At 45.7% G+C, this 23330-nt stretch overlaps 4 protein-coding genes across 7 annotated transcripts; all 4 read left to right on the forward strand.

Moving 5' to 3' along the window:
* LOC112887755 (transcription factor NIGTH1-like) lies at positions 1–2598 on the forward strand. Its single transcript, XM_025954016.1, has 4 exons — positions 1–549; positions 631–905; positions 1460–1772; positions 1878–2598. Exons 1-4 carry the CDS (start codon positions 333–335, stop codon positions 2237–2239), a joined length of 1167 nt encoding a protein of 388 aa, XP_025809801.1. The 5' UTR covers positions 1–332; the 3' UTR covers positions 2240–2598.
* Positions 2599–3495: 897 nt separating this feature from the next.
* Positions 3496–7127, forward strand: LOC112887666 (protein misato homolog 1). The gene is made up of 9 exons (XM_025953909.1): positions 3496–3744; positions 3835–3936; positions 4026–4071; positions 4195–4273; positions 4820–5171; positions 5341–5584; positions 5950–6192; positions 6274–6393; positions 6537–7127. The coding sequence occupies exons 1-9, from the start codon at positions 3673–3675 to the stop codon at positions 6986–6988; spliced, it is 1710 nt and encodes a 569-aa protein (XP_025809694.1). The 5' UTR covers positions 3496–3672; the 3' UTR covers positions 6989–7127.
* A 2847-nt stretch (positions 7128–9974) lies between these two features.
* Positions 9975–15677, forward strand: LOC112884917 (calcium-transporting ATPase 10, plasma membrane-type). The gene is made up of 7 exons (XM_025950550.1): positions 9975–10151; positions 11588–11642; positions 11759–13710; positions 13801–13959; positions 14167–14338; positions 14422–14720; positions 15091–15677. The coding sequence occupies exons 1-7, from the start codon at positions 9975–9977 to the stop codon at positions 15337–15339; spliced, it is 3063 nt and encodes a 1020-aa protein (XP_025806335.1). The 3' UTR covers positions 15340–15677.
* Positions 15678–19017: 3340 nt separating this feature from the next.
* On the forward strand, positions 19018–23110 carry LOC112886386 (mitogen-activated protein kinase kinase kinase 3-like). Of its 4 annotated transcripts, none has more exons than XM_025952280.1 (11): positions 19029–19222; positions 19288–19369; positions 19476–19587; positions 19699–19870; positions 20478–20559; positions 20671–20733; positions 21338–21495; positions 21586–21661; positions 22170–22247; positions 22319–22459; positions 22543–23110. In XM_025952280.1, the coding sequence occupies exons 1-11, from the start codon at positions 19170–19172 to the stop codon at positions 22717–22719; spliced, it is 1194 nt and encodes a 397-aa protein (XP_025808065.1). In that variant the 5' UTR covers positions 19029–19169; the 3' UTR covers positions 22720–23110. The 4 variants fall into 4 exon arrangements, with proteins under 4 accessions (XP_025808068.1, XP_025808067.1, XP_025808065.1 ...); XM_025952281.1 differs by having other exon boundaries at positions 19033–19222; positions 22170–22229; XM_025952283.1 differs by lacking the exon at positions 19288–19369 and having other exon boundaries at positions 19018–19222; positions 19476–19598.
* Positions 23111–23330: the final 220 nt, after the last annotated feature.

The following is a 23330-nucleotide window of genomic DNA, read 5'->3' on the forward strand; positions in this document are numbered from 1 at the left end:
TCTGCATTCTCTCGCCCCTCCAGCGCAGCAGCAGCAGCGGCATCTTTTCTCCCCCTCCCACCCACGCAATTACCTTCCTGCCCCTGCCCTGCGCACACATCTTCGTCCGGTTCCGGCTCATTTCCACCCCCAAATGACCCTTCTGCCCTCCGGCTGAACCACGGGCCAGGAAGGGATCTTCTTCTTCCTCTTCCTCTTCCTCTTCCTCCTTCCAGTATAAACCGACTGACCGAGGCTCTCCCAACAACAGCAACACCACGCCAACAGCGAGCGCCTTCCCCGTCGTGGCCGGAACCGACGACACGGAGGCTGCATCAGCGGCACCGGAGGCGATGATGGCGCGGAAGGAGGACCACCACCACCACCACCTGCGCGCGCTGGCGGCGCGGGCGGTCACGGACTCGCTCCGCGCGGCCGCGCCGCGCTCCGCCACCGCCGCCGAGCGCGCCGCGCGCTTCGAGGACTGCGTGCGGAGCCTCGAGGCCGAGAAGGCCAAGATGGAGGTCTTCCGCCGGGAGCTCCCCATCAGCGTCCACCTCGTCGCCGACGGTACGTAGCCGCGCGGGCTCGTCAACCGCGAGGGGGGGGGGATCGCAGCTTTGGCTCAGCCTGCTCTGTTCTTGCGTGCAGTGATCGAGTGGCTCAAGGAGGAGCTCGCGCAGCACCGCCGCCCGGCCCCGGCCCCGGCCCCGGCCCCCACGCCGGAGCTCTTCGCGCCGGTGGCGGCCGCTCCGGCGGCGGCGAAGCGGAAGGCGGCGCCGGAGGGGGGAACCGTCAAGGCGGAGGCCGACGCCAACGACAAGCGGAGCTGGATGAGCTCCGCGCAGCTCTGGAGCTGCGGGAGCCACGACGCCAGCAGCACGGCCACCGCCAATGGCGGCGCCGCCGCCAAGCCCTCGCGCAAGGTAGGGAACGGAACAGACACAGAGGAGACGATGGCAGCTCCTTTATTTTCTGCGGAACGTGATTTTGCTCAAGAAATTATGTGCTTGCATAGTTTGGGTTTCAATTCGTAATCATTCTTGCGTAAACTTGAAGAAAGTTTTTTTTTTTTGGAACAAAGAACACTGCCACTTGAGCGAATTTGCTTCAACCGAGATTGCAAATTTATGTGGAGGACATGTGGTAGTGTAAACAAAAATAAGAGGAATCTTTCTGTTCAGTAAAAAGTGGTGAATTTTATGGTAGTACAGCTAGTAGAAAAAAAGGAAAGAATCTTTGTTTCTTTCAGAGAGAGAGAGAGAGAGAGAAATTACAGTAGCAGAAACCCAAAATGGGTTTGTCTGGGATCTTTTTAGCTCATTTGTTCTTACACGATGCCTAATCTAATCTCTTTCGTTCATCCATTAATCAGATTGTCTAGCTGATGTAGAATTGTACTCCATATACATGATGTTCTTACAAGAGCTGTACACACCACATGTTATCTCACCTGCTTTGGCAAATTCCAAACCACCAGGTGTCGGACGCGTTCCTGCCACGGAGCGGCCTGCCGACGCTGGGGAGATCACCGGACGACGCGGCGGAGAAGCCCGCGGCGCTGCCGGTCCCGGACCTGACCCTATCGTCCCCGGCGATCGACGCCGCCTGCCCGGCCGCCCCGAGCGCCACCAGCAGCGCCGTCACGGACGGGGGCGCCGCGGCGCAGCGCCTGCGCCAGCGCCAGCAGCAGCAGCAGCAGCAGGCGCAGCAGAGGAAGGCCCGGCGGTGCTGGTCGCCCGAGCTACACCGCCGGTTCGTCGCCGCGCTCCAGCGGCTTGGCGGCGCGCAAGGTGAGGGAGGATCGCCGAGGATTTTTGTTGTCTGTGCGATTGCTAAGAAATCGAGCTCTTGATTCGCCGTGCTGAATTGGGTTGCTTTAATTGGTGTCGCGGCAGTTGCCACGCCGAAGCAGATCAGGGAGCTGATGAAGGTGGACGGGCTGACGAATGACGAGGTGAAGAGCCACCTGCAGAAGTACCGGCTGCACACGCGGCGCGCGTCGTCGTCGGACGGCTGCGACCTCCAGGTGTCGGCCGCGGCGGCGTGCCCGTGGCCCGCGCCGGAGCAGCAGTACACGACGTCGCAGCACAGCACGTCGCAGTCGGGGTCTCCGCAGGGGCCCCTGCAGCTGACGGTGTCGAGCCGGGCCATGTCGGCGACCGCCGGGGACAGCTGCGACGGCGACGAGGCGGAGGGCGGCGGGTCCGAGAGCTACGGCTTCGGGGCGCAGCACGGGACGAAGGCCTCGTCGTCCTGAAAAATCTTGCTTGATCCTTCCTTGGAACGCAGCAGTATAGAAGAAGAAGAAGATGGATGCAGCGTATGATGAGATGATGGAAACCACAAACACAAACACTGCAGATGAGAGGCATTTTGTGTACAGTCGTTGAGAGGATTCTTTCTTTTTGCAGATGAACTGATGCGAGTGATTTGTCGAGTGTTGTTTGTAGGTGTGCGATATGAGATGAGAATGAGATGCTGTTACATTACATTGCACAAATCTTCAGGTTGAATCGAATGGTGGTCGAGAGGCCGATCGAGTTTAGGAGGATTGCTGGCCTTGTTGCCTGACTTGGAGTTATGAGCTATCCATCTGTCGATCTCGCCTGTTCTTCACAATCTGATGCAGATTCATTCATCCGGTCAGACTAGTCCTCCTGATGGTGTTTTGAGTCTCCCTGTGAAAATGGAGAACTGAAGGCATGCTTCGAGATGCTCTTGTGCCGATCGATCTCGATTTGGTTCTCGCGTATCTCTCATACGGATCGGCGGTGTGGTACCTGATGGGAATGATGAGATCGGATTCGTGATCCGCCGTGCAGGCCGTACGGTTTTATTTCAGGCAGGGAACCGGCCGGTGGCCCGGACGCTGCTGGTTAGGGTTCATCAGCTCACCCTTGTTGATTCTCTTCGCTTCTTCAGGGTGCAGTGGCCTCACCGTTCACGGCACTGCGACGAAGCTTAAGATTTTTTTTTAGGAATAAAGTTGCATCATCTCTCTCTCTTTTTTGAGAGTAACTGTGTTTTCAGTATGCAATAGTAAATCCGGAATGCGTTTTGCTTGGTTGTCAACTTGACAGAAATATTTTGGAATATACTGTAAATTTGATTCACATCACGGTTTCTCAACTAACTGTATTCTCTCCCATCACAGTGGGTTTATGTTGTTTTATGATTCCTATCAAACCAAACGATTCAAATTTAATTTATCTGCCTATATGAAATAATCAGACCAATTTACAATTATTTAGTGTACGGTAAATAATTCATAATACGTAGACACGGTCTCTAAAAAAACCCGCTATATATATATATATATATATATATATATATATATGTAAATTTGACTATGCTGCGAAAAGCACGAATCTTCGAAAGTTCGCATGTTCAGAATGCTAATTTGACTATAGCACTGGTTTGCCTATTTGCGAGTCAAAGTCAAGGGCTGCAGGTCTGACTAATTTTGACCCTCTTCGCTTGAATCCACGTAAATTCCTAGCCGTCCGATCTCTGATCAGCACAGCAGCCGTTGGATCGGCCAATCCTCAACCCCCCACTCCTTGTCAGTTTGTCTCCCCGAAACCGCCGCCGCCGCCGACGACGCCGGGGGCACGGTGAGCCCCAGAAATCCCAACCCACGCCGGGGCATACGGAACCCTCCGCTGAGGCCTCCGCAGCACGAGGGGAGGGATGAGGGAGGTGGTGACGGTGCAGGTCGGAGGCTTCGCGAACTTCGTCGGCTCCCACTTCTGGAACTTCCAGGTGACCGATTCGACTCGCCTCCGGTGCCTCTCCCTCGCGGTTCCCTAGACTCTTCTGCTCCCCTCCTGCTCACCTCCTCCCGCTCCGCAGGATGAGCTGCTCGGGCTCGCCGACGACCCCGGCGCCGACCCGGTCTTCAGGACCGCCGCGCTGGACATGGACGTCCTGTACCGCGCCGGCGAGACGCACCAGGTGGAGGCGCTCGCCCGCTTGTATTGGTAGTGGTCAGTATTCAGTATGCTTCTCGTGATTCCTCTACTGACGCTGCTCGGTTTCTTCAGGGTGTGGCCACCTACTGCCCCCGTCTGGTATCAGTCGGTTCTCGAGGTACTTGACCGACCGTTTTCTTCTTTCACTTTGCGTCTGTTCATGCCGAATATTACTTTGTTTCTCGTCATGCATACTATTTTGTTTCTAGTAATGTAAACCACGTGCTGATGATATCTGCAGGGTCTCTTGGCTCTTTGAGTTCCTCCGGTACTCTGGGTTCGAGTAGTGCTGCTGCTGATCAGCCTAACGTCCTCACATGGCAAGTGATGTTCTATCCTCAAACTTATATGTTCTAACTACTAAATCCAACATGCATCATCGGTCTCTGGTGTTTGGCGTTTATGAGCAAACGATAAATGGGCAATTCGTTTTGTATGCCTTTGGTTGCTTGTGCGATGGGGCTAAAATTGCACTAGTTGCAGACTAAAGCTTTGCATGTGTATGTCTAGCTTGTTATATTCCTGTTAAATAGACAATTTCCGCTGTTCATAAAATTGTAGGAAATTATTTCGTCCGGAAGGAACGATGAACCAGTTTTAGCCTCTTAGTACAAGCATTCTGGAGTTTGTAATGTTGCATTGCATACACTCATTCAGCCACTCTGAAAATTGTTATCTGCTTACCTTTTTCCTGGAACATCGCCAGCTTTTGGCTTATAATTGCCTACCATTGAAAATGTTGCTTTGTACTATTCACGTGATAAGATGTATTTATACTGTTTATTGAGTGATGAGGGAGCACAAGTCTGGACCATGATATGACAGGATCATTGAATCTTGTGATGAGCTGATCCCAATTGTTGCAGGTCTGGAAATGTAACTAAATCAGTAGCAAAACCTCATGAGCGGAACTTGTTTCTGCAAAGTTTATCTGAAGAAGAACAGAACACAAGTTCTAGCAATGACCGAAACAATGCCAAGAAAAGTGTCGAGGATAAGGATCTGGTTGAAAGTCTAGAGAACGGAGTCAAATTTTGGACTGATTATTCGAAAGTTCAGTATCACCCTCAGAGCTTGTGTGAGTTGTATGGATCATGGACAGACTTTGACAAGTTCGATAACTATGGGGCTGCAAGGGAGGTGGTTTCAGAATGGTCTCAAATGGAAGAGTTGAATGAGAGGCTCAGGTTCTTTGTTGAAGAATGTGACCACATTCAGGTCCTGTCTTTTTTTATTACAGCAAACTATCAATAAACACTCTATCTGCAGTTAGTCTTGTACTATGGGCTATGTTCACTTATGCAGTTAGTGAATTTATTAGAACTTCCCATCTTGCCTCTGTTTTGAGGTCTTGATCTTTTAAATTGTTTATCTTGATTTACTGCAGGGTATCCAGTTTATTGTGGATGATTCAGGAGGTTTTTCCAGTGTAGCTGCACAATATTTGGAGAACATTGCTGATGATTACACAAATACTCCTGTATTGCTATATTGTGTGAGGGATCCAGTCTCCCATGGGTCTTCCAGAAATCAACGTGAAACCGTCATAAGATCTTTGCATGATGCTGTGTCATTTTCAAAACTTTCATCCTCTTGCAATCTGATGGTACCAATGGGACTACCTTCGCTAAGTATGCTTCCATTTGCTTATAATCTTTTACATAGATTTCCATGTTCAGTTATGTGTTTCTGTTATCCCTTTTTCCATATAGCATGTGTAAATTTGCATATTTTTATAATTCTACTAAATAAGCAATTTCTTGTTCATTGATCATGAGCCAAGTAAGAAGTCAATGGTTGTAGCCTTTTACTTAATTAATTAACTCACATGCACCTACTATTGGTGAATACAATTCACATTCCATTGTAAAGCAGATTTATTAGCATGACTATTACTATTTTTATCACTTTATTTATACAGTATTATTTTCAATCATTGTCAAGACTTGTTCATATTTGTGCAGCTAATAGTTTCCTTTTAACCTTGCTTTTGCAGGTTACTTGTCACCTTTGCTTTCTATAAAGGATGAGAAATACTTCCACTCTAGTGCCATCTGTGCTGCAGCAATACATTCACTATCTGTTCCATTTAGGCTACAACATGCCGGCCCAGCCTCAGATTCAGCACATTCATCTGGTAACCTTGATATTGGTGAGCTTGTGCACATATTATCTGATCAAGGTAGGCAGAACATGGTCACTGCTCTGGACGTAGCAATGCCTGCCCCTTCTTTGACAGGTACATAATAGATGACTTGTTTGATCAAGTTTGAACGGAAAAACTGATTTCGTTTGCTGACTGCAAGCTCCTGTTTTCCAGATAGAAAAGGTCTGAGGACCATACAGAGGAGCTTGCGCGCTTTGACCCCTGAAATCAGTGATGAGGATGAAGATCCTTATACTGTTGAATCGTTGGTGTTCCATGGAGCTCTGGGTTCAGGTCTTATTCCTTATAATCAGTTTTATTTGTAGTCTCTATTATTCTGCTAGATTTTGTTTTGGAAAATACTACTTCGTTAGCAGACTTTTGGCGAATTTTTGTATGTAGAAGTAAAATCGTTAACCTACATTTTGTCAACACAGGTGGGCAAAGGGCTTCCATATCACAAGTGAAGGACTTTGTCTGTTCAGCTTTGGAAGGCAGGGAGACAAAACCAAAGTTCTCTCATCTCTCAGTATCACCATGCCCCCTCCCAGTCCCAGTCCCATTCCCATCGATTTTCAGCAGCAGCATAGGCCAACACGGGGAAATCCTCAGCAATGACCTCCCAGAAGGAACCAGGCCAAAGGGCTCACTCGACGTCGTCTCAATTCCAATGGCTGCACGTCTGAGATCGAGCAACGCCGTAGTGCCCTTCATCGAGAGGCGATCAGCAAGTCTTCAGAAGCTTGGGATGTCCAGGGGCGGGCTGGGCTCCCAGGTCCTCCGGGACTGGGGCTTCGGGAAGGAGGAGGTCGAGGACATGGGCGAGCACCTGGCGAAGATGCTGCGCCCATTTTACCCTGAGATGGACCTATCATCAGATTCTGACTAGATGGACCGTCTTTGCGAGTGTATCGCTGACTAGATGGACCGTCTTTGCCAGTGTATCGTGCAAAGATCGGGTTAGTTTTGGTCTGTGGGAAGAACTAATGTAACCGTGGCGAGATGTCTTGCTGTGATGATTCCTCTTATCTGTGTTCAATCGATGCAGAGCAGTACAATTAGTTCTGAAATATGGCCGTGTATGTTGAGGAAACTGGAGATGGGATCTGAGTGTCTGGGCGTGTCACCATGTCAGTGCTCCGCATGTGGTGCACGTGAATCTTGGCGACGCGCACGTGCGCTGCCACGTGCAGCTGTTGTTGTATTCTGCAAATTTTCAGCTCTGATGCAGAGGTCCGGATCTGTGCTGTACCTGCAAACCGCAGCTGTGGAAACTGAAGAACAGAATCATTCAGACGGGCTGAAGTTTGAACTGTTATCTGCTCGTTTTAACTTCACAAGCATCAGTCCGAACCGTGCATCTAGTGGTCTAATCTGGGACAAAAAAAATCTTTTTTTTCCTGCAAGAAGACATGCATCAGTTCTTCATATCATCTGTATCCAGACAGAAACAGGTTCTTGCAATTGAGTTTAGATTGATCTAAACAAGAGGGCAGCTACAATGACCTTGCGCCTTTTGTTGGTGTGTGCACGATCTCGAATTGCTGAATGCATCGCAGGCCACACGCACCCATGTTTGCAGCATACATTCTGCGATGTTTGAGGCTAGCAAACGCAGGATCCAGATCAGATACCACCCAGCCGGCTCTGTCTTTTCCTACTCCCTGTTGTTCCATCCATCGTCTCAGTGATCAAGGGGGAACACTTTTCTTGGCCCTTTTCATACTTTTTGTACTTTCTCCGGAACGTTTCCCTCACCTTTTCGATGATAACCTTTTTGCCTTGGCCATTAACATGAGAATGGCGTGTAAAGCTCTCGCCATTCAAAGGGCGGCGATGCGGAATCTAAGTTTGTTAGAGATTCAGTAAATATCTAAGATATACCCAACGACTTCCATGTAAAATCTGGGGTAAAGGTAGTCGTTCCTATTGAATCATTTCATGATTGTGTCGGCATGTTTTTCATTAAGAGGGAATCGGCTTAGAACATTTTGTGACTGAGGAAGAACGCCTAGCAGTTTTGTGGTGTTTGGTTTGAGTAATCTCCTCATTCTAGAGGAAGTAGTCCATTATGAGTTGATCCCATGGATCCATTCTTTGTAATTAAGGTAACCATGTCTTCTGGGTGATGAGGTGGTGATGGATCAATCAATTTCATCCCACAAACCAAATGAAAAGTGAGCATCACCCCATTCCTCAAACTAAACACCTCCTCAAAATGCAGACGAATTGTCGAACTCAACTCGGCTTGAAACAGTGGTGGACCTAGGGCTTAGTGACCCTAGCGCTCCACCCAGGTTCATCTATGTTTCAGTCCGTTAGGTCCATGTAATTAGTCCATATATATATATATATAAAGGTAAGCATAATCTGCACTTAGTAGTTCTATATAAAACGGCTTCATATTACAGTGTCTCGTTTGCGTAAAATAAGTGAAGCTTTTTTTTTCGAGGTATAGAAAGAGGTAACGTTGAATCAAGAGGGATCCTCCCAAACATACCCTAAAATTGCCCAGGCTCCCAAAAATCTACCCAGTCCCCCATTGACGGGGAACAAAACCTAGTGGTGATCAAATTAGATATGCCTGAGACAGCTTTTTCTTTTTTTCTTTTTTATGGTTAAAGTTTTTGAAGAACAAAACGTGGCACCATAAAACATGGAAAGCCAAACAAGAACGTCAACCAAGTGATGGTGGATCGGTCGTACCAGAAAATATATACGATTGGTCGAATGATGAGCCCTACAAAAGCGTGGCACTTGGCACGCATGATTGGTGGCGTCGAGGCTCACATGGCCGGCATGTGCCCAAAACGCGTGCGATGCGACCGCGACAGGCCTCGAGGCTAGCAAAAACAAACACCGTCAGCGTAGAGCAGTTGGTTGACATGGATTTAATTTTTTGTTTATTATAAGCGTTTGATCGGGCGTGAGTGAGCGGCGACGGGGAAGACGACACCGGAGACGATCCAGCTCTTTCGTTAGGATGATGGATCAAATTAAAAGCCCTGCCGTCTGATCTGAATCCGAGCCTCGCTCGCTGGTACGAATTTAAAGAAATTCTCGACAAAATTTGAATTTGATAATTTTGAATTCAAGCGAAATAAAAGATTAGGACTCTTTACCTCCTGGTTCCGGAAGCGAAAATGTGTGGTAGCTTCTTTTCGCCGCGGCTTTCAGAATAGGCGCACAATGGCGCGGGAAAAGTTGCCTACTTTTGTCGATTCTCTTGGGGATGCTATCTTTTCCTTCCCGGTTATTCTTCTCGTGCCAACATTACGTTTTGAATGAACAAAAATTAGGTACCAAATCACTGGGACACCTGACATGTCCAACACATCGCTGAAAGATGTTTACCAAGAGCACTGTGGCACTGTCACACCAGGCCGGTCCTGGGCCCACCAGCTCGAACTCGAAAAGTCGTGCTCAGCAGTGAAGGCCGGGCCGAGCAGGTTAGCAGGAGGAGCCGTCATGAGCAGGTACACACACTCACTACCTGGTCTCGGGCCCTCGGCTGCTTTTGCTCCGCTTGACCCTCGCACCAAAACGACGAGGTGACGTCACCGAGGCTCCAGCGGACGCGCTACTGGTCGCCCTCCTCGCCTTCCCTGCCACCCTCCTCCGGTGTCGTCGTCTTCCTGCAATTTCCGCGCTCCTTCCTGCTCCCCCCGCGGTCGCGGCTCGCGGGAACCGCCGCCACAGACCTCGTCACCGACCGGACCGGCAGCCGCGAGAGTCAGCCCCGGCCCCATGCGCGCGCGCGCCTGATTGGTGCTTGGCCGGCTGACCCCGAGGCCGAGGGAGGGAGAGGGCCCGGAGCAGGTTGCTGTGGGTAGCGGAGGGGACGGGCGGGCAGGGCAGGAGGGGGCAGCGGCGGGATGGAGAGCTACCTGGAGGAGCGGTTCGGGGGCGTGCAGCCCAAGAACTCCTCCGAGGAGGCGCTCCGCCGGTGGCGCCGCCTCTGCAGCGTCGTCAAGAATCCCAAGCGCCGCTTCCGCTTCACCGCCAACCTCGAGAAGCGCGGCGAGGCGGAGGCCATCAAGCACGCCAACCACGTGCGTCTCTTCCTCCCCGATTCTTTCTGCTTCCCTCCCTCCCTCTTTTCTTCAGCTCTTCAGCCACCTCCGCCGCCGCTTAGTTCCGCCGGGATCCGCCGCCGCGGCGCTCCGCCCGCGGGATCTAGACACCGCGCCTAGTGGCGGATCGTTATCGTTTTGCTTCGCCGTCCTGGATTCAGCGAGCTCTACACAGCCACTCCGCCAGTGTGTGGCAGTGGTCACGATTCTCCAGGGTACACGGATGGGGATGAGTTCTTTTTTTTTTCTAACTGAAAACTAGCACTGTTTTTGGCCGTCTGTTGATGAGCATTTCTGGGGGGCTTTTGACTTCTGTGCGGGATCAGCCGTGAGGAGCTAAACGCGGCTGAAAATTGAGGATGATTGTTGTCCAGCTACGGGGGACTGTAGTTGATTCTTGCTCCATTTTCACAGTGCTGCTACAACATACCTTAGCTTCTTTGGATTTGCTCTGTTTTAGTGCTGCTAGTTGGGGTAATCCAGCCTTGCTTCACCAATTGGTTATATAGCGCATTTTCAGTGGGCTGTTGCAACCGGCCACTATCAGCTCCACTCTAAGCTTACTAGAACCATAAGGCCTGTTTGGATCCTTTAGTCCCTAGACTAAAGTTTAGTTCCTGGACTAAACTTTAGTTCCTACCCTGTTTGGATGGAGGGACTAAAAGTCATTAATGTAGCTGCACAATGAGAGAGAGGGGGCTTTCAGGGGCTGTTTGGATTCCAGGTGCTTAATAAGCCCTGTCACATCGAATATTTTGATACCAATTAGAAAGACTAAACATAAGCTAATTATAAAACTAACTGCATAAGTCTAGGGCTTATTCGCGAGACGAATCTATTAAGCCTACTTAATTCATGATTAGCACATGTTTACTATAGCATCACATGGACTAATCATGGACTAATTAGGCTTAATAGATTCGTCTCGCAAAAAAGCCTAGGGGTTATGGAATTTGTTTTGTCATTAATCTATGTTTAATACTCCTAATTAGCATCCAAACATCCGATGTGACGGGGTTTATAATAAACCCTGTAGTAACCAAACCTAGCCTAAGTCCGCTTTAGCCATCCCTTAGGGACTAATGGACTAAAACCTTCCCTCTTTTAGTCCCTGTATTTGGCTCCCTAGGGATTAAAAAGGGACTAAAATGGGGGGACTAAACTTTAGTTGGGTGGATCCAAACAGAGCCTAACATTAAACCTCGTTCCATGACTTTGCTAGCTAATCCGGAAACAGTGCAGCAACATTCATTGCTTTGCCCTCCTGTTCTGGATTTCGGCGGTGAAGCTTGCGATCCGAGTCAGTTCTGGCCTTGCTGCCTCCCCATCCCCCCCCCCCTACCCCTAATAGCACTAGCTTCTCTTCTGCAATGCTTTAAAGGCGTACTCAAGCTCACACTGCTGGTGTATCGCAGGAGAAGCTGCGTGTTGCTGTGCTCGTCTCCAAGGCTGCGCTGCAGTTTATACAGGGTAATTGTGTACCAACAGGCAACACGACCTGGATTCGCCATGCTTTTGGAATTTTTACTCCAGGTCTTTTATTTTTCTAACACAGAGCGCCTAAAACCATATTTCTGAATGTTCAGGTCTCTCTCTTCGGAGCGAGTATGTCGTCCCTGAGGAAGTCAAGGCTGCTGGGTTTCAGATCTGCGCCGATGAGCTGGGCTCCATTGTCGAGGGCCATGACAGTAAAAAGTTGATCATCCATGGTGGAGTTGATGGAATTGCTGAAAAGCTCTCAACATCGAAAACAGATGGGCTTAGTACAGATGAGGACAGCATTAAGCGCAGGCAAGACATATATGGGATAAACAAGTTCACGGAAAGTGAGGTCCGCAGTTTCTGGGTGTTTGTGTGGGAAGCGCTTCAAGATACTACTCTGATAATTCTTGCTGTCTGCGCGTTCGTATCTCTGGTTGTTGGCATTGCGATGGAAGGGTGGCCAAAAGGTGCTCATGATGGTCTTGGAATTGTTGCAAGTATCCTCTTGGTCGTGTTCGTGACTGCGACAAGTGACTATCGGCAGTCGCTGCAGTTCAAGGACCTGGACAAGGAGAAAAAGAAAATCCAAGTCCAAGTTACAAGGAATGGATTTAGGCAGAGATTGTCAATATATGATCTTCTTCCTGGAGATGTTGTCCATTTAGCAATTGGAGATCAGGTCCCTGCAGATGGGCTCTTCATTTCTGGATTCTCTCTATTGATTAATGAATCCAGCCTAACTGGTGAGAGTGAACCTGTTGCTGTAAATGAAGATAATCCTTTTCTTCTGTCGGGGACCAAAGTACAAGATGGGTCTTGCAAGATGCTGGTCACAACAGTGGGCATGCGCACTCAATGGGGAAAACTGATGGCCACTCTAAGTGAAGGTGGGGATGATGAAACCCCACTGCAGGTCAAACTTAATGGAGTTGCTACTATTATTGGCCAGATTGGACTATTTTTTTCTGTTATAACTTTCATCGTCCTATCCCAAGGGCTATTCAGCAAGAAATACCATGAGGGGCTGCTTTTAAGCTGGTCAGGAGATGAAGCACTGGAGTTGCTGGAGCATTTCGCTATTGCAGTTACCATTGTTGTTGTTGCTGTTCCTGAGGGGTTGCCATTAGCAGTCACACTGAGCCTTGCATTTGCCATGAAGAAAATGATGATTGACAAGTCACTGGTTCGTCACTTGGCTGCATGTGAAACTATGGGCTCAGCTACTACCATCTGCAGTGACAAGACAGGAACGCTGACAACCAATCATATGACTGTTGTTAAGGCCTGCATCTGTGGAAATATCAAGGAAGTTAACGGTCCTCAGAACGCATCCAAGTTATGTTCTGAACTCCCAGAGATTGTTGTCAAAACTCTTCTGGAGTCTATATTTAACAATACAGGTGGTGAGGTTGTATTTAACCAGGATGGGAAATATCAGATCCTGGGTACCCCTACAGAGACAGCTTTATTGGAGTTTGCATTGGCACTAGGTGGAGATTTTAAGGCAAAACGTGATGAAACTAAGATTGTGAAAGTGGAACCTTTTAATTCAACAAAAAAGAGGATGAGTGTTATTCTTGAGCTTCCTGGAGGAGGATGCCGTGCACACTGTAAAGGTGCTTCAGAAATAGTCTTGGCTGCCTGTGATAAGTTCATAGATGATACAGGTAGTGTTCATCCTCTGGATAAAACAACCGCTGACAAGCTCAATGGTATTATTGATAGTTTTGCTGGTGAAGCTCTTAGGACATTGTGCCTTGCTTATAGGGAAATGGAAGAAGGTTTTTCCATCGTAGATCATATACCATTACAGGGGTACACATGCATTGGAATCGTAGGTATCAAAGATCCTGTCCGTCCAGGTGTGAAGGAGTCTGTTGCTACTTGCCGGGCTGCTGGAATTATGGTGAGAATGGTCACAGGAGATAACATAAATACAGCAAAGGCGATTGCTCGTGAATGCGGTATACTTACTGAAGATGGCATAGCTATTGAAGGACCAGAATTCAGAGAGAAAAGCCTAGATGAACTCCTTAAGCTGGTTCCAAAAATCCAGGTTTGTTATCTACATGATATCTTATTAACTTCCAAACACTTTGACAATCTATCAACAAGTCTCACCTACTGCTGATTCTGTGCATTGAAGGTAATGGCCCGATCATCACCACTCGACAAGCATACACTTGTAAAGCATTTGCGCACAACATTCAACGATGTTGTTGCTGTTACTGGTGATGGCACAAATGATGCTCCTGCATTGCATGAAGCAGATATTGGACTCGCAATGGGCATCGCGGGGACTGAGGTGCGAATGCTTAATCATTAAGGAGACCATATCAAACAAGTCATATTCATTAAGTAGCAGATATGCCATGGGGTCTTTTTTTTCTGCTTTATGCAGTATATGCATGTAGGATTTTATTCATCCTCGCTGGACCTTGGTGTTGCTAGGATATCACACCCTGCTGGTCTTTCTTGTTTCATCCAGTGGATCTAATATAAGCCTTTTCAGGTGGCAAAAGAGAGTGCTGATGTCATAATTCTGGATGACAACTTCTCTACAATAGTAACTGTGGCGAAGTGGGGACGCTCTGTTTACATCAATATTCAAAAGTTTGTGCAGTTTCAACTGACTGTCAATGTTGTGGCACTACTAGTTAACTTCTCCTCAGCTTGCTTTACAGGTATGCCTCCTGGGCTCCTGGCCCTGCTATTCTGTTAACTTCAGAGTTCAGATGTGTCTAATGATATGTACTTGTAATGCCAGGAAATGCACCACTGACAGCTGTTCAGCTTCTTTGGGTCAACATGATCATGGACACCCTTGGCGCTCTTGCACTGGCCACAGAACCACCTAATAATGACCTGATGAAGAGAGAGCCTGTAGGAAGGACAGGGAAATTCATTACAAATGTGATGTGGAGGAACATTTTGGGAATGTCTTTCTACCAATTTTTTGTTATGTGGTATCTCCAGACACAAGGGAAAAACGCTTTTGGGCTTGAAGGCTCTGATACCGATGTGGTGCTAAACACAATAATTTTCAACTCATTCGTCTTCTGCCAGGTATGACTACTGCTGCAAATAACTTATTTTCTACTTGTGATCTATCTTCTCAGTAGCAATGTCACTGCTGGCATCATCACCTTAGCTTGCGCTAGAAGCAGTTCTACATTTCTCATTTTGTAGTATTAGTAAATTCATCACGACCTTTTCTATGCATCACACCAAGTCAATTTCATTCTTTTTTCCTGCAATATTGTTGTTACTGGAAAAAAAATTGGCTGTCAGAACTCTGAGTAGAATTCATTGACCTAACACACTTAGCTAAAAGAACAAAGCAGGAGAAGTCAGTACAATTAATTTTGTGGAACATAACATCAACATTCTTTTAGGCACTTTCTATTCTATTCTGATTTGATATATGCTGCTCCAGGTGTTTAATGAGATAAGCTCGAGGGAGATGGAAAAGATCAACGTGCTCAAGGGCATGACGAGGAACTACATCTTCATGGCTGTCCTCACCAGTACGGTCATCTTCCAATTCATCATGGTGCAGTTCCTGGGCGAGTTCGCCAACACGACACCCCTCAACTTGCACCAGTGGCTCGCCAGCGTGTTCCTCGGCCTGGTTGGGATGCCCATTGCCGCCACCATCAAGCTGATTCCCGTCGGCTCGTCGTGATCATTGAAGATCCTTACCTGCAAAGCACAGATATATTCAGCTTAACCAAATCGCATGATATTCTGTGGAGCTGAACTCCCTGTGCGTGAACTTTTGGAATGCACGGAGAGAGCTGGCTTGAGAACAGCTGCTTTGAAAAGTTTTGTAGCCTGCAAATGTGTCTAGATTGCATCGCATTGTATGAAGCATTGTGTTTTGACACTGGAGTACAGGCTCAGCTCTGTTAGTGTAGCAGAATTGTAAGATTGGTGCTTAGCCTTTGAAATGGAATTTAGACTACAGGATATTTATGTGGATCAATGAATGGAAACATGGTTAATTCAGATTAGGGTTATTTATATGGGCAATTCAGATGCAGATTTAGGGGTTATTTAAGTCATTTTTAATATTGACAGAAGTCTGCAATTATCTGCAAACTTAGGGGTTTTACAATACCGTAGGCGGATGATTTAGATGAATATTAGGAGGTTAGCTTAAGCTTTTTTAAATGACATATGTAGTTAATTTAGATATAAATTTAGGGGTTACTTTATACCATCTTTTTTTTCTTCATAATAGCAGCGGTTATTTTCTAGAAACATGATGCATCCAATGACTGATTAGAGTTCACCAGATGGACGGACGTTTCTGTTTTTTTAGAATTTCTAGGATTTTTTATTTTTTTCTTTTTTTCTAGAGCGTACCCCCTCAATACAACTTTCATTTTCTGTTGAGTCAAACAATTTCAAATTTAGTCAAATTTATAAAGAATAATATTAAAATTTATATTAGAAAATAAGTATTATTAGATTAATCATGTAATATATTTTTATTATCTATCTAGAGATATAAATGTTAGTAATTTTTTATATAAATTTGATTAAATTTGAGTTGTATTTTTTTCGGGGCCAAGTTACTTTGCGAGGATGCAGCGCACTGACCGTACCTTATGATACCCTGGGAATTGATAAAAGTTCAAACATCTAACCCTGCGAGTTGATAAAAGTTCAAACATCTACTCCCGTGGCGTGCCACCGATGGCAGTGTATCCGCTACGCACGGTCGTTCGTTGCTCAGATGCGCACATTAAAACTCACGCGTCCATCTCTCATCCAAGGGTGGGTTACGTTTTTTTATCTTCCCCCTCCCGCACATAGGACTTGGGTGTATAGTTCATTTTATTCCCCAATCGATAGCCCCCAATCGGACGAGGAGGGCAGGCAGCCGGGCGAGCACGCACGGCGGCGAGCCAGCACGCGCGGCGGCGTGCCAGCTTGACTTACATTGTCATTTTAGTTCCTGACTATTTGTTTCTAAACTTGAAACTTGAAAGCTTGGTTCCTATTGTACTGCAAGTTAAAAGTTCTGTTGGTACAACATTAACGGAATCCGTTGATCTGGTCTGATCCAGTTCTTTGATATTTTACTGATTTGAACTGAATCAGCACGCCGTGGTCTTTATGGGACTTATCCATTCTTGTCAGATACCTGAAAATTTCTTCACTGGTCTTAAACGAGTCACATATAATCGCATTCCATTTCAATTCCTTCTCGAAATCTGCAGGGTTTTGCAGGTTTTAGAATTTTCCTGTAGCCAATCCTCACATTTATCTGCATTTGGCCGTCTTGATGAAGAGTAAAACATGATGTCAAAAGTATTATTTTAGCTGTTCTGCCTTTCATTGGCAAATGGAGTTCCAGCAACTCAAGAATCTGTACTTTTTCAAGGTGAAATTTCTGCAACTTGATCTGGATAAGAAAAGGAATTGGCTTTCAGAGATTCTGCCTGGTGTAATTCTGTACTGTGCAGTACTGCATCTTGCATTGCAGCTAGTAGGCTATACTACTAATTTACAAAACAACTAAAGCAATCAAAAGGATGCAAAAGGTAAAAACATTATTCTTTTCATATCGTCATATTATTTTACTACCATTCTAAAGCTTATTATGTACTTGTTCTTTTAGAGATCACGTGTACGATGAGAAAGGCAACCTTTTGGATGAGAAGCCCATAGATGTTGATGAATTGGAGAAAAGAAAAAAGATAGCCACGGTGCGAAATAAAGTGGAAGATTTGATTCAACACGCGAAGAGTTCAAAAGAAGGTATGGATTTTTTAGTTTCAAGTGTGATGAACATAGAAGCTTCTCTTGGTTCCATTATACCTAACATAGTTCAAACTAGACAATAAGAGTACGAGGGTTTCATTGGATGCCAAATTCCAGAAAAAATAGAGATACATCCACCAACTAATGTTCGGTCCAAGGGAGGTTGTAAAAGAATCAAGAAAGCTAAAGAATTACCCAATCCATGGAAGCGGAAGAATGTCAAACAGGATCCACTAGCTCAGAAGGTTGCTGCATTTTGTGCAAGAATGAAAATAGTGTTTTGACAGCGTTGCTAGGGTAATAGGACAGGAGGATTTTGGGAACTGAGGGTACCTAGCTATGCTCCAAAGCTTTAGTAAGTCATGGTATTGTGTTAATTCACATTACCAGAATTATAAGAATCCTTTTGGGCATGTAAATTATAAGCTGTTAATATTGTAACCTTTGTTATTTATAAGCTGTTAATTTGCATAGTTGTCCTGTAACACACAGCCAGCACCCAGCAGGCTGGCATTCTGTAACAGGTTCTTTACTTGATTGCTTTAGTTGTTTTGTAAATTAGTAGTATAGCCTACTAGCTGCAATGCAAGATGCAGTACTGCACAGTACAGAATTACACCAGGCAGAATCTCTGCAAGCTAATTCCTTTTCTTATCCAGATCAAGTTGCAGAAATTTCACCTTGAAAAAGTACAGATTCTTGAGTTGCTGGAACTCCATTTGCCAATGAAAGGCAGAACAGCTAAAATAATACTTTTGATATCATGTTTTACTCTTCATCAAGACGGCCAAATGCAGATAAATGTGAGGATTGGCTACAGGAAAATTCTAAAACCTGCAAAACCCTGCAGATTTCGAGAAGGAATTGAAATGGAATGCTATTATATGTGACTCGTTTAAGACCAGTGAAGAAATTTTCAGGTATCTAACAAGAATGGATAAGTCCCATAAAGACCACGACGTGCTGATTCAGTTCAAATCAGTAAAATATCAAAGAACTGGATCAGACCAGATCAACGGATTCCGTTAATGTTGTACCAACAGAACCTTTAACTTGCAGTACAATAGGAACCAAGCTTTCAAGTTTCAAGTTTAGAAACAAATAGTCAGGAACTAAAATGACAATGTAAGTCAAGCTGGCCCGCTGCCGCGCCGAGCTGGCCCGCCGCCGCGCGTGCTGGCCCGCCGCCGCGCCGAGCCTGGCCCGCCGCCACGCCGCGCGTGCTGGCCCGCCGCCGCGCCGAGCCTGGCCCGCCGCCGCGCCGCACGTGCTCGCCCGGCTGCCTGCCCTCCTCGTCCGATTGGGGGCTATCGATTGGAGAATAAAATGAACTATACACCCAAGTCCTATGTGCGGGAGGGGGAAGATAAAAAAACGTAACCCACCCTTGGATGAGAGATGGACGCGTGAGTTTTAATGTGCGCATCTGAGCAACGAATGACCGCAGACGAGAAGCCCCAGAGTTTTGGTTCGGTCCCTGTGTGCGGGAGGGCTAAAACGAAAAAACGGCTCGCACCTTTGGATGGGAGTTGGACGGCGGGATAGCAATGTGCGCATTTGAGCACTTTCTGACCATGCGCAGCGGATACAATGCCGCCACCGATAGGAGGACCGTGTCAAAGTTAAGAAAATGGAGGGAGCGACGAGGTCCTGAAGCTGAACCAAGCCGACGAAGTCCTGAAGCAGTGAAGCGAGGACAGAGGGAGCGAGGAAGAAAGGGGATACGTTGATTGTCGGGAATGGATGTGGCGATGGCGGCGGCGGCGGTGGTGTCGCGCATCTTCTTCTCCCTTAAGGTCAGCTCCACCTTCTTCCTTCTTCCTCCTATCATTCTGGCACCATGACTGACGTTGGTACCTAGGGGGTTCGCCCTCGAAGAAGATTTTCCCTCTAATCACCACTCCAACACCCGCCACGGATCCTGCTGCGGGATCTGGAGCGGGGTAAGCTTGCGCGCCGGATTCAGCTCGCGTAGTGGTCGCTTTAGCGCTAGTCTCGTCGTCTCGTGAATCTTCTGTTTTGTGCTTATTTTCTGTTGCTGCTTATCAGTTCCGGACGAAGAGCAAGCGACCAAGGGATGTCCGTCTCGCATCCGTCATCTCCATTCTTCTTATGTGCCCTTCCACCGCGATGCTTCATTTTGATCGTCTCAAAGGAGTCGGTAATTATGTAGTAATAGTCTAATACTTAATCATCTTGTGTCATGATTTACCGAGTATGCCATGCTCTCAGAATTCGCATGTAATCATGCTGCTGAAACCCATGTCTTCAGGCAATATGTGGATGTTTCTGTCTACTATCCTGTTCATATCCGGGTCCATATACCTTTTGTCCGCACACTATTATGTGGCTGAGCATCCATCTTTGGTTCGTTGGTCACAGTGGAAGAAAGAGAAATGGATAGGGAGTGGTTCATTTGGACAGGTTTACCTCGCTTCTTACAGGTACAGCATGATCCCTTCTGTTTTCCTACCATAAAAAAAAATAGTGCCCCTGTGTGGAAATTGATTTATTAGAGCCACATTCCAAGCTTATACACCAGATGATATATACGGTGGTGCACATAAATGTTCATATTTTTGCATGGGCTTAGGGAGCTGGCAATGAAGTTTAAGTATGCATGTAATTCTTACGCTTATGGGTGCTTTTGGCTTTTGAGAAGCTTTAGTTCTTTATATTCTTCGCCTATTTGTGGATGTACATCGGCCTGTTTCTAGATTCTAGAGCCTCTCTATTCATGATGAATGAGTAGTGGTAAGTGCAGCCAAATTTCACTGTCAGGACTGTTAGTCTTATGTTGACATTCAGTTTTGCTTTGTGCATACTGCATGTTAATCTTTCTGCATCTTTTATTTCTTTGTAATGGCTACATGTGTATCATTGGCTTGTTGCTTTCCTTCATCGAAAAAGTCCTCATGGATTAAAGGAATGTCCTCTGAACGCACGTCCGTTCGATTAATCATCCTTCAAGTTACCATATTGTTGGTATGTATTACTTGTCCTTGGAACCAAGTTTAGAAACATGCATAACTTTTTCAGTTCGTAATGCAGGGAACGTGGGTTCTTTTGTGCGATAAAGGAAATACGAATACCTGATCCAGACTCAAAGGAACAGATCGAAAAATTATATTGGGTATTTGTTATCCATTTTAGTTGGCTTAGTAGCCGGCGTTTAATGAATATCACAATATTTGTATCTCTTGTTTGACTGACTGATCAACATGATTTTTTTTTGTATTGACAGGAAATAAATATTCTTAATCAATTTTCACACCCAAACATTGTGCAATACTATGGAAGTAATCTGGTAAGTTCAATTTCATAAGTGAATGCATTGCATTTGTCTCTGTGCAGCCATGTAGTTCCTGTACCTGTTTTTCCCTATCATGCAATTTGTTCAGTGTATACGGTTTAATAGGATCCATTTTGTGGTCTGGTAAGGCCATTTATGTGTTGGGCACATTGTTAACAGTTAATTATGAAGCCATAAAAATTATATAGCTGGTATTATATAAATGTGGAGCGGCAAAATCCTGCCCTCCAAAGCACATAACTGCACATTGTGATTAATGCTGGATTTTGATTCAACAATTTGGAGGGTATTAGCATTTAGCAATGATATTATTTCCACTTGAAAGTTACAGATATAAGTAGAATATTGTGATAGTGCAGCATCTTTTGGTAGTACGGAGGGCATGCATGTAACAAAGAGGGGTAAGTGGTGCCTCTATGTTTGATTAAAAAATTCTGTTGTTCTTGACTCGCATTTTGGTTGTGCTTATTTTGCATTATCCTTCATGAAGAGTTAGTTTTCTGATTTTACTTTACTGTTCAGTTATCAATTGTTTTGGAGTTACATTATACAGTTGTTGACCTGCTTGGGCTTTCTAATTGTGCATGTTTCTGTACAGACTGATGGCATTCTTTCAATTTATATGGAATATATGCCTAAGGGTTCAATCCATAAGTTACTTAAAGATGGCCCTTTTAAAGAAAATACGATTCGCCATTGCACTGCGCAGATTCTCTCTGGTCTTGCCTACTTGCATGCCATGGAAATTGCCCACAGGTTGTAATATGCATTGTATAAAACTGTTTGCTTATTCCATATTTAGTACAAAATGCAATAATCACTTCATACTAGTACTTTTCTTTGCAGAGATATAAAAGGAGGAAACATACTTGTGGGCCCTAATGGTGAAGTCAAACTTGCTGACTTTGGCTTGGCTAAGAAAGTATGCAGTTTTTTCTTTCCATCCCTTTCTCTCCTGGTTTGTAGCTTTCCATTATCCTAAAGTGCAGTTTAGCTGGTGAATCCTTGAAGAGATTACAATGAGTAGTGCTTTGTGCTTTCGAAAAAGAGTACTACATGAATGCAGCTAAGTTAATTAACAGCTCGGTTGTAGGATCATTGTAGTTTTCTTTTATGGAAGACTTAAACACAGGAGCACAGGACTGCAGCGCTTTTCCATAGAATTGTCATTTCACCTACTCATCCTTTGCCCGCGCTTTGTTGTGCATGCCCAGACGAAGGATCTAGCTTAAAAACCGAAACATTGAGGAATATATACTTATAATAAGTTTGTGTTTCTTTTGGTGGTCACCATTAGAAAGAACATGCAGAGCCACAGAATTTGGTCCTTGTTTTGATATCTTATTGTTTAAATACTATTTTTTTTCGTTTATTAGAATATTTTGATTTCTTTTTCAAACACGTACATTTCGTTACTTATGTTGAAACAGATATCTTATGAGGCTGCAATACACTCTGACAAAGGGACTTCATTCTGGATGGCTCCTGAAGTGAGCTGTTTGTCAACTGTAAACTTTATTCCCTTATTTGTCATAACCTACTGGATGTTCCTGAATAAAATTCTCTCATCATTGTGCAGGTTATAAAGAGTAAATTCAGTGGAAGCGGTTACAATCTATTGGTGGACATCTGGAGTTTGGGATGTACTGTTATTGAAATGGCAACGGGAGAACATCCTTGGCATGAACATTGTAGACACGGGGAACCATGCCATAATCCGGTATGCTTTCAGTTAGCAGGTGTATTTAAAAGATAACCGTAATGGATGATGCTGAGTCGATCTTCTCCAACCCTGTCTTTCAGATAGCAGGAATGTTTAGGGCTGCAAACTCTGATGATACACCTGAAATCCCAGAGGGTCTTTCGGAGGAAGGGAAAGAATTCTTGAGGCAGTGCTTGCGACGTGACCCAAGATCTCGCAGCACTGCAGCTCAGTTGATGGATCACCCTTTTGTTCGGGAGTATTTTGCTGCTGCGTGAGCCTCCAAAATCCAGCCCATTGGAAGACAAGGTTATTACTTAGCACTCGTAAAGTCTAAGTCGGTCGATGAACTACACTATATACCACTAAGTGGTGGTATCGTCAGTCACCGGAACGTGGTACAGTGCCATGTTCCTCATTCCGGGAACGTCATTCCCATGCCGGGAACACGGGTACATTTTTTTTCCAATAGTATTAAAATCACTCTAAAACAACGTACCACGTTCCACGTTACTCGATCCAGGAACTTTTTATGACTGTGGGTATCGTGCACCATAAAAAACCTCTTGTGAGCAGCCAATGGAATGCATTTTGGCATAACATGGCCAAAATTCTGTCAATATGGCTAGAAAACTTTAGCAACAGCTAAATCTTTGTAATTTTTTGTAACCGCTTCCTTATTAATATACTCGGTAGGGGGACTCCCCCTCCTGTTCCATAAAAAAAAAACTCTATCGGAGATTTCAGTCGGGAGATGCAAATGCGACGTTGGGACATAAGCAGTATCTACACAGCTGACTATGAATGAATAGGGTTTGGGTCGACGCATCTCCACAAATTTGGAACCAATTTGTCCTAATGCGTTTAGCAACTGAATAGAAAGAGGTAT

Source organism: Panicum hallii, chromosome 3, assembly GCF_002211085.1.
Source record: "Panicum hallii strain FIL2 chromosome 3, PHallii_v3.1, whole genome shotgun sequence".
Classification (NCBI taxonomy): Eukaryota; Viridiplantae; Streptophyta; class Magnoliopsida; order Poales; family Poaceae; genus Panicum; species Panicum hallii.

Coding starts and splice junctions, on each gene's coding strand:
- LOC112887755 (XM_025954016.1), top strand. CDS start 333: ATGATGGCGCGGAAGGAGGACCACCACCACCACCACCTGCGCGCGCTG. Junction 906..1,459: donor CCGCCAAGCCCTCGCGCAAG/GTAGGGAACGGA, acceptor CCAAACCACCAG/GTGTCGGACGCGTTCCTGCC. Junction 1,773..1,877: donor GCGGCTTGGCGGCGCGCAAG/GTGAGGGAGGAT, acceptor GTGTCGCGGCAG/TTGCCACGCCGAAGCAGATC.
- LOC112887666 (XM_025953909.1), top strand. CDS start 3,673: ATGAGGGAGGTGGTGACGGTGCAGGTCGGAGGCTTCGCGAACTTCGTC. Junction 4,072..4,194: donor GGTATCAGTCGGTTCTCGAG/GTACTTGACCGA, acceptor TGATATCTGCAG/GGTCTCTTGGCTCTTTGAGT. Junction 6,193..6,273: donor GCCTGCCCCTTCTTTGACAG/GTACATAATAGA, acceptor CCTGTTTTCCAG/ATAGAAAAGGTCTGAGGACC.
- LOC112884917 (XM_025950550.1), top strand. CDS start 9,975: ATGGAGAGCTACCTGGAGGAGCGGTTCGGGGGCGTGCAGCCCAAGAAC. Junction 13,711..13,800: donor AGCTGGTTCCAAAAATCCAG/GTTTGTTATCTA, acceptor TGTGCATTGAAG/GTAATGGCCCGATCATCACC. Junction 14,721..15,090: donor ACTCATTCGTCTTCTGCCAG/GTATGACTACTG, acceptor ATGCTGCTCCAG/GTGTTTAATGAGATAAGCTC.
- LOC112886386 (XM_025952280.1), top strand. CDS start 19,170: ATGTGGCGATGGCGGCGGCGGCGGTGGTGTCGCGCATCTTCTTCTCCC. Junction 19,588..19,698: donor TGATCGTCTCAAAGGAGTCG/GTAATTATGTAG, acceptor CCATGTCTTCAG/GCAATATGTGGATGTTTCTG. Junction 20,734..21,337: donor AATACTATGGAAGTAATCTG/GTAAGTTCAATT, acceptor GTTTCTGTACAG/ACTGATGGCATTCTTTCAAT.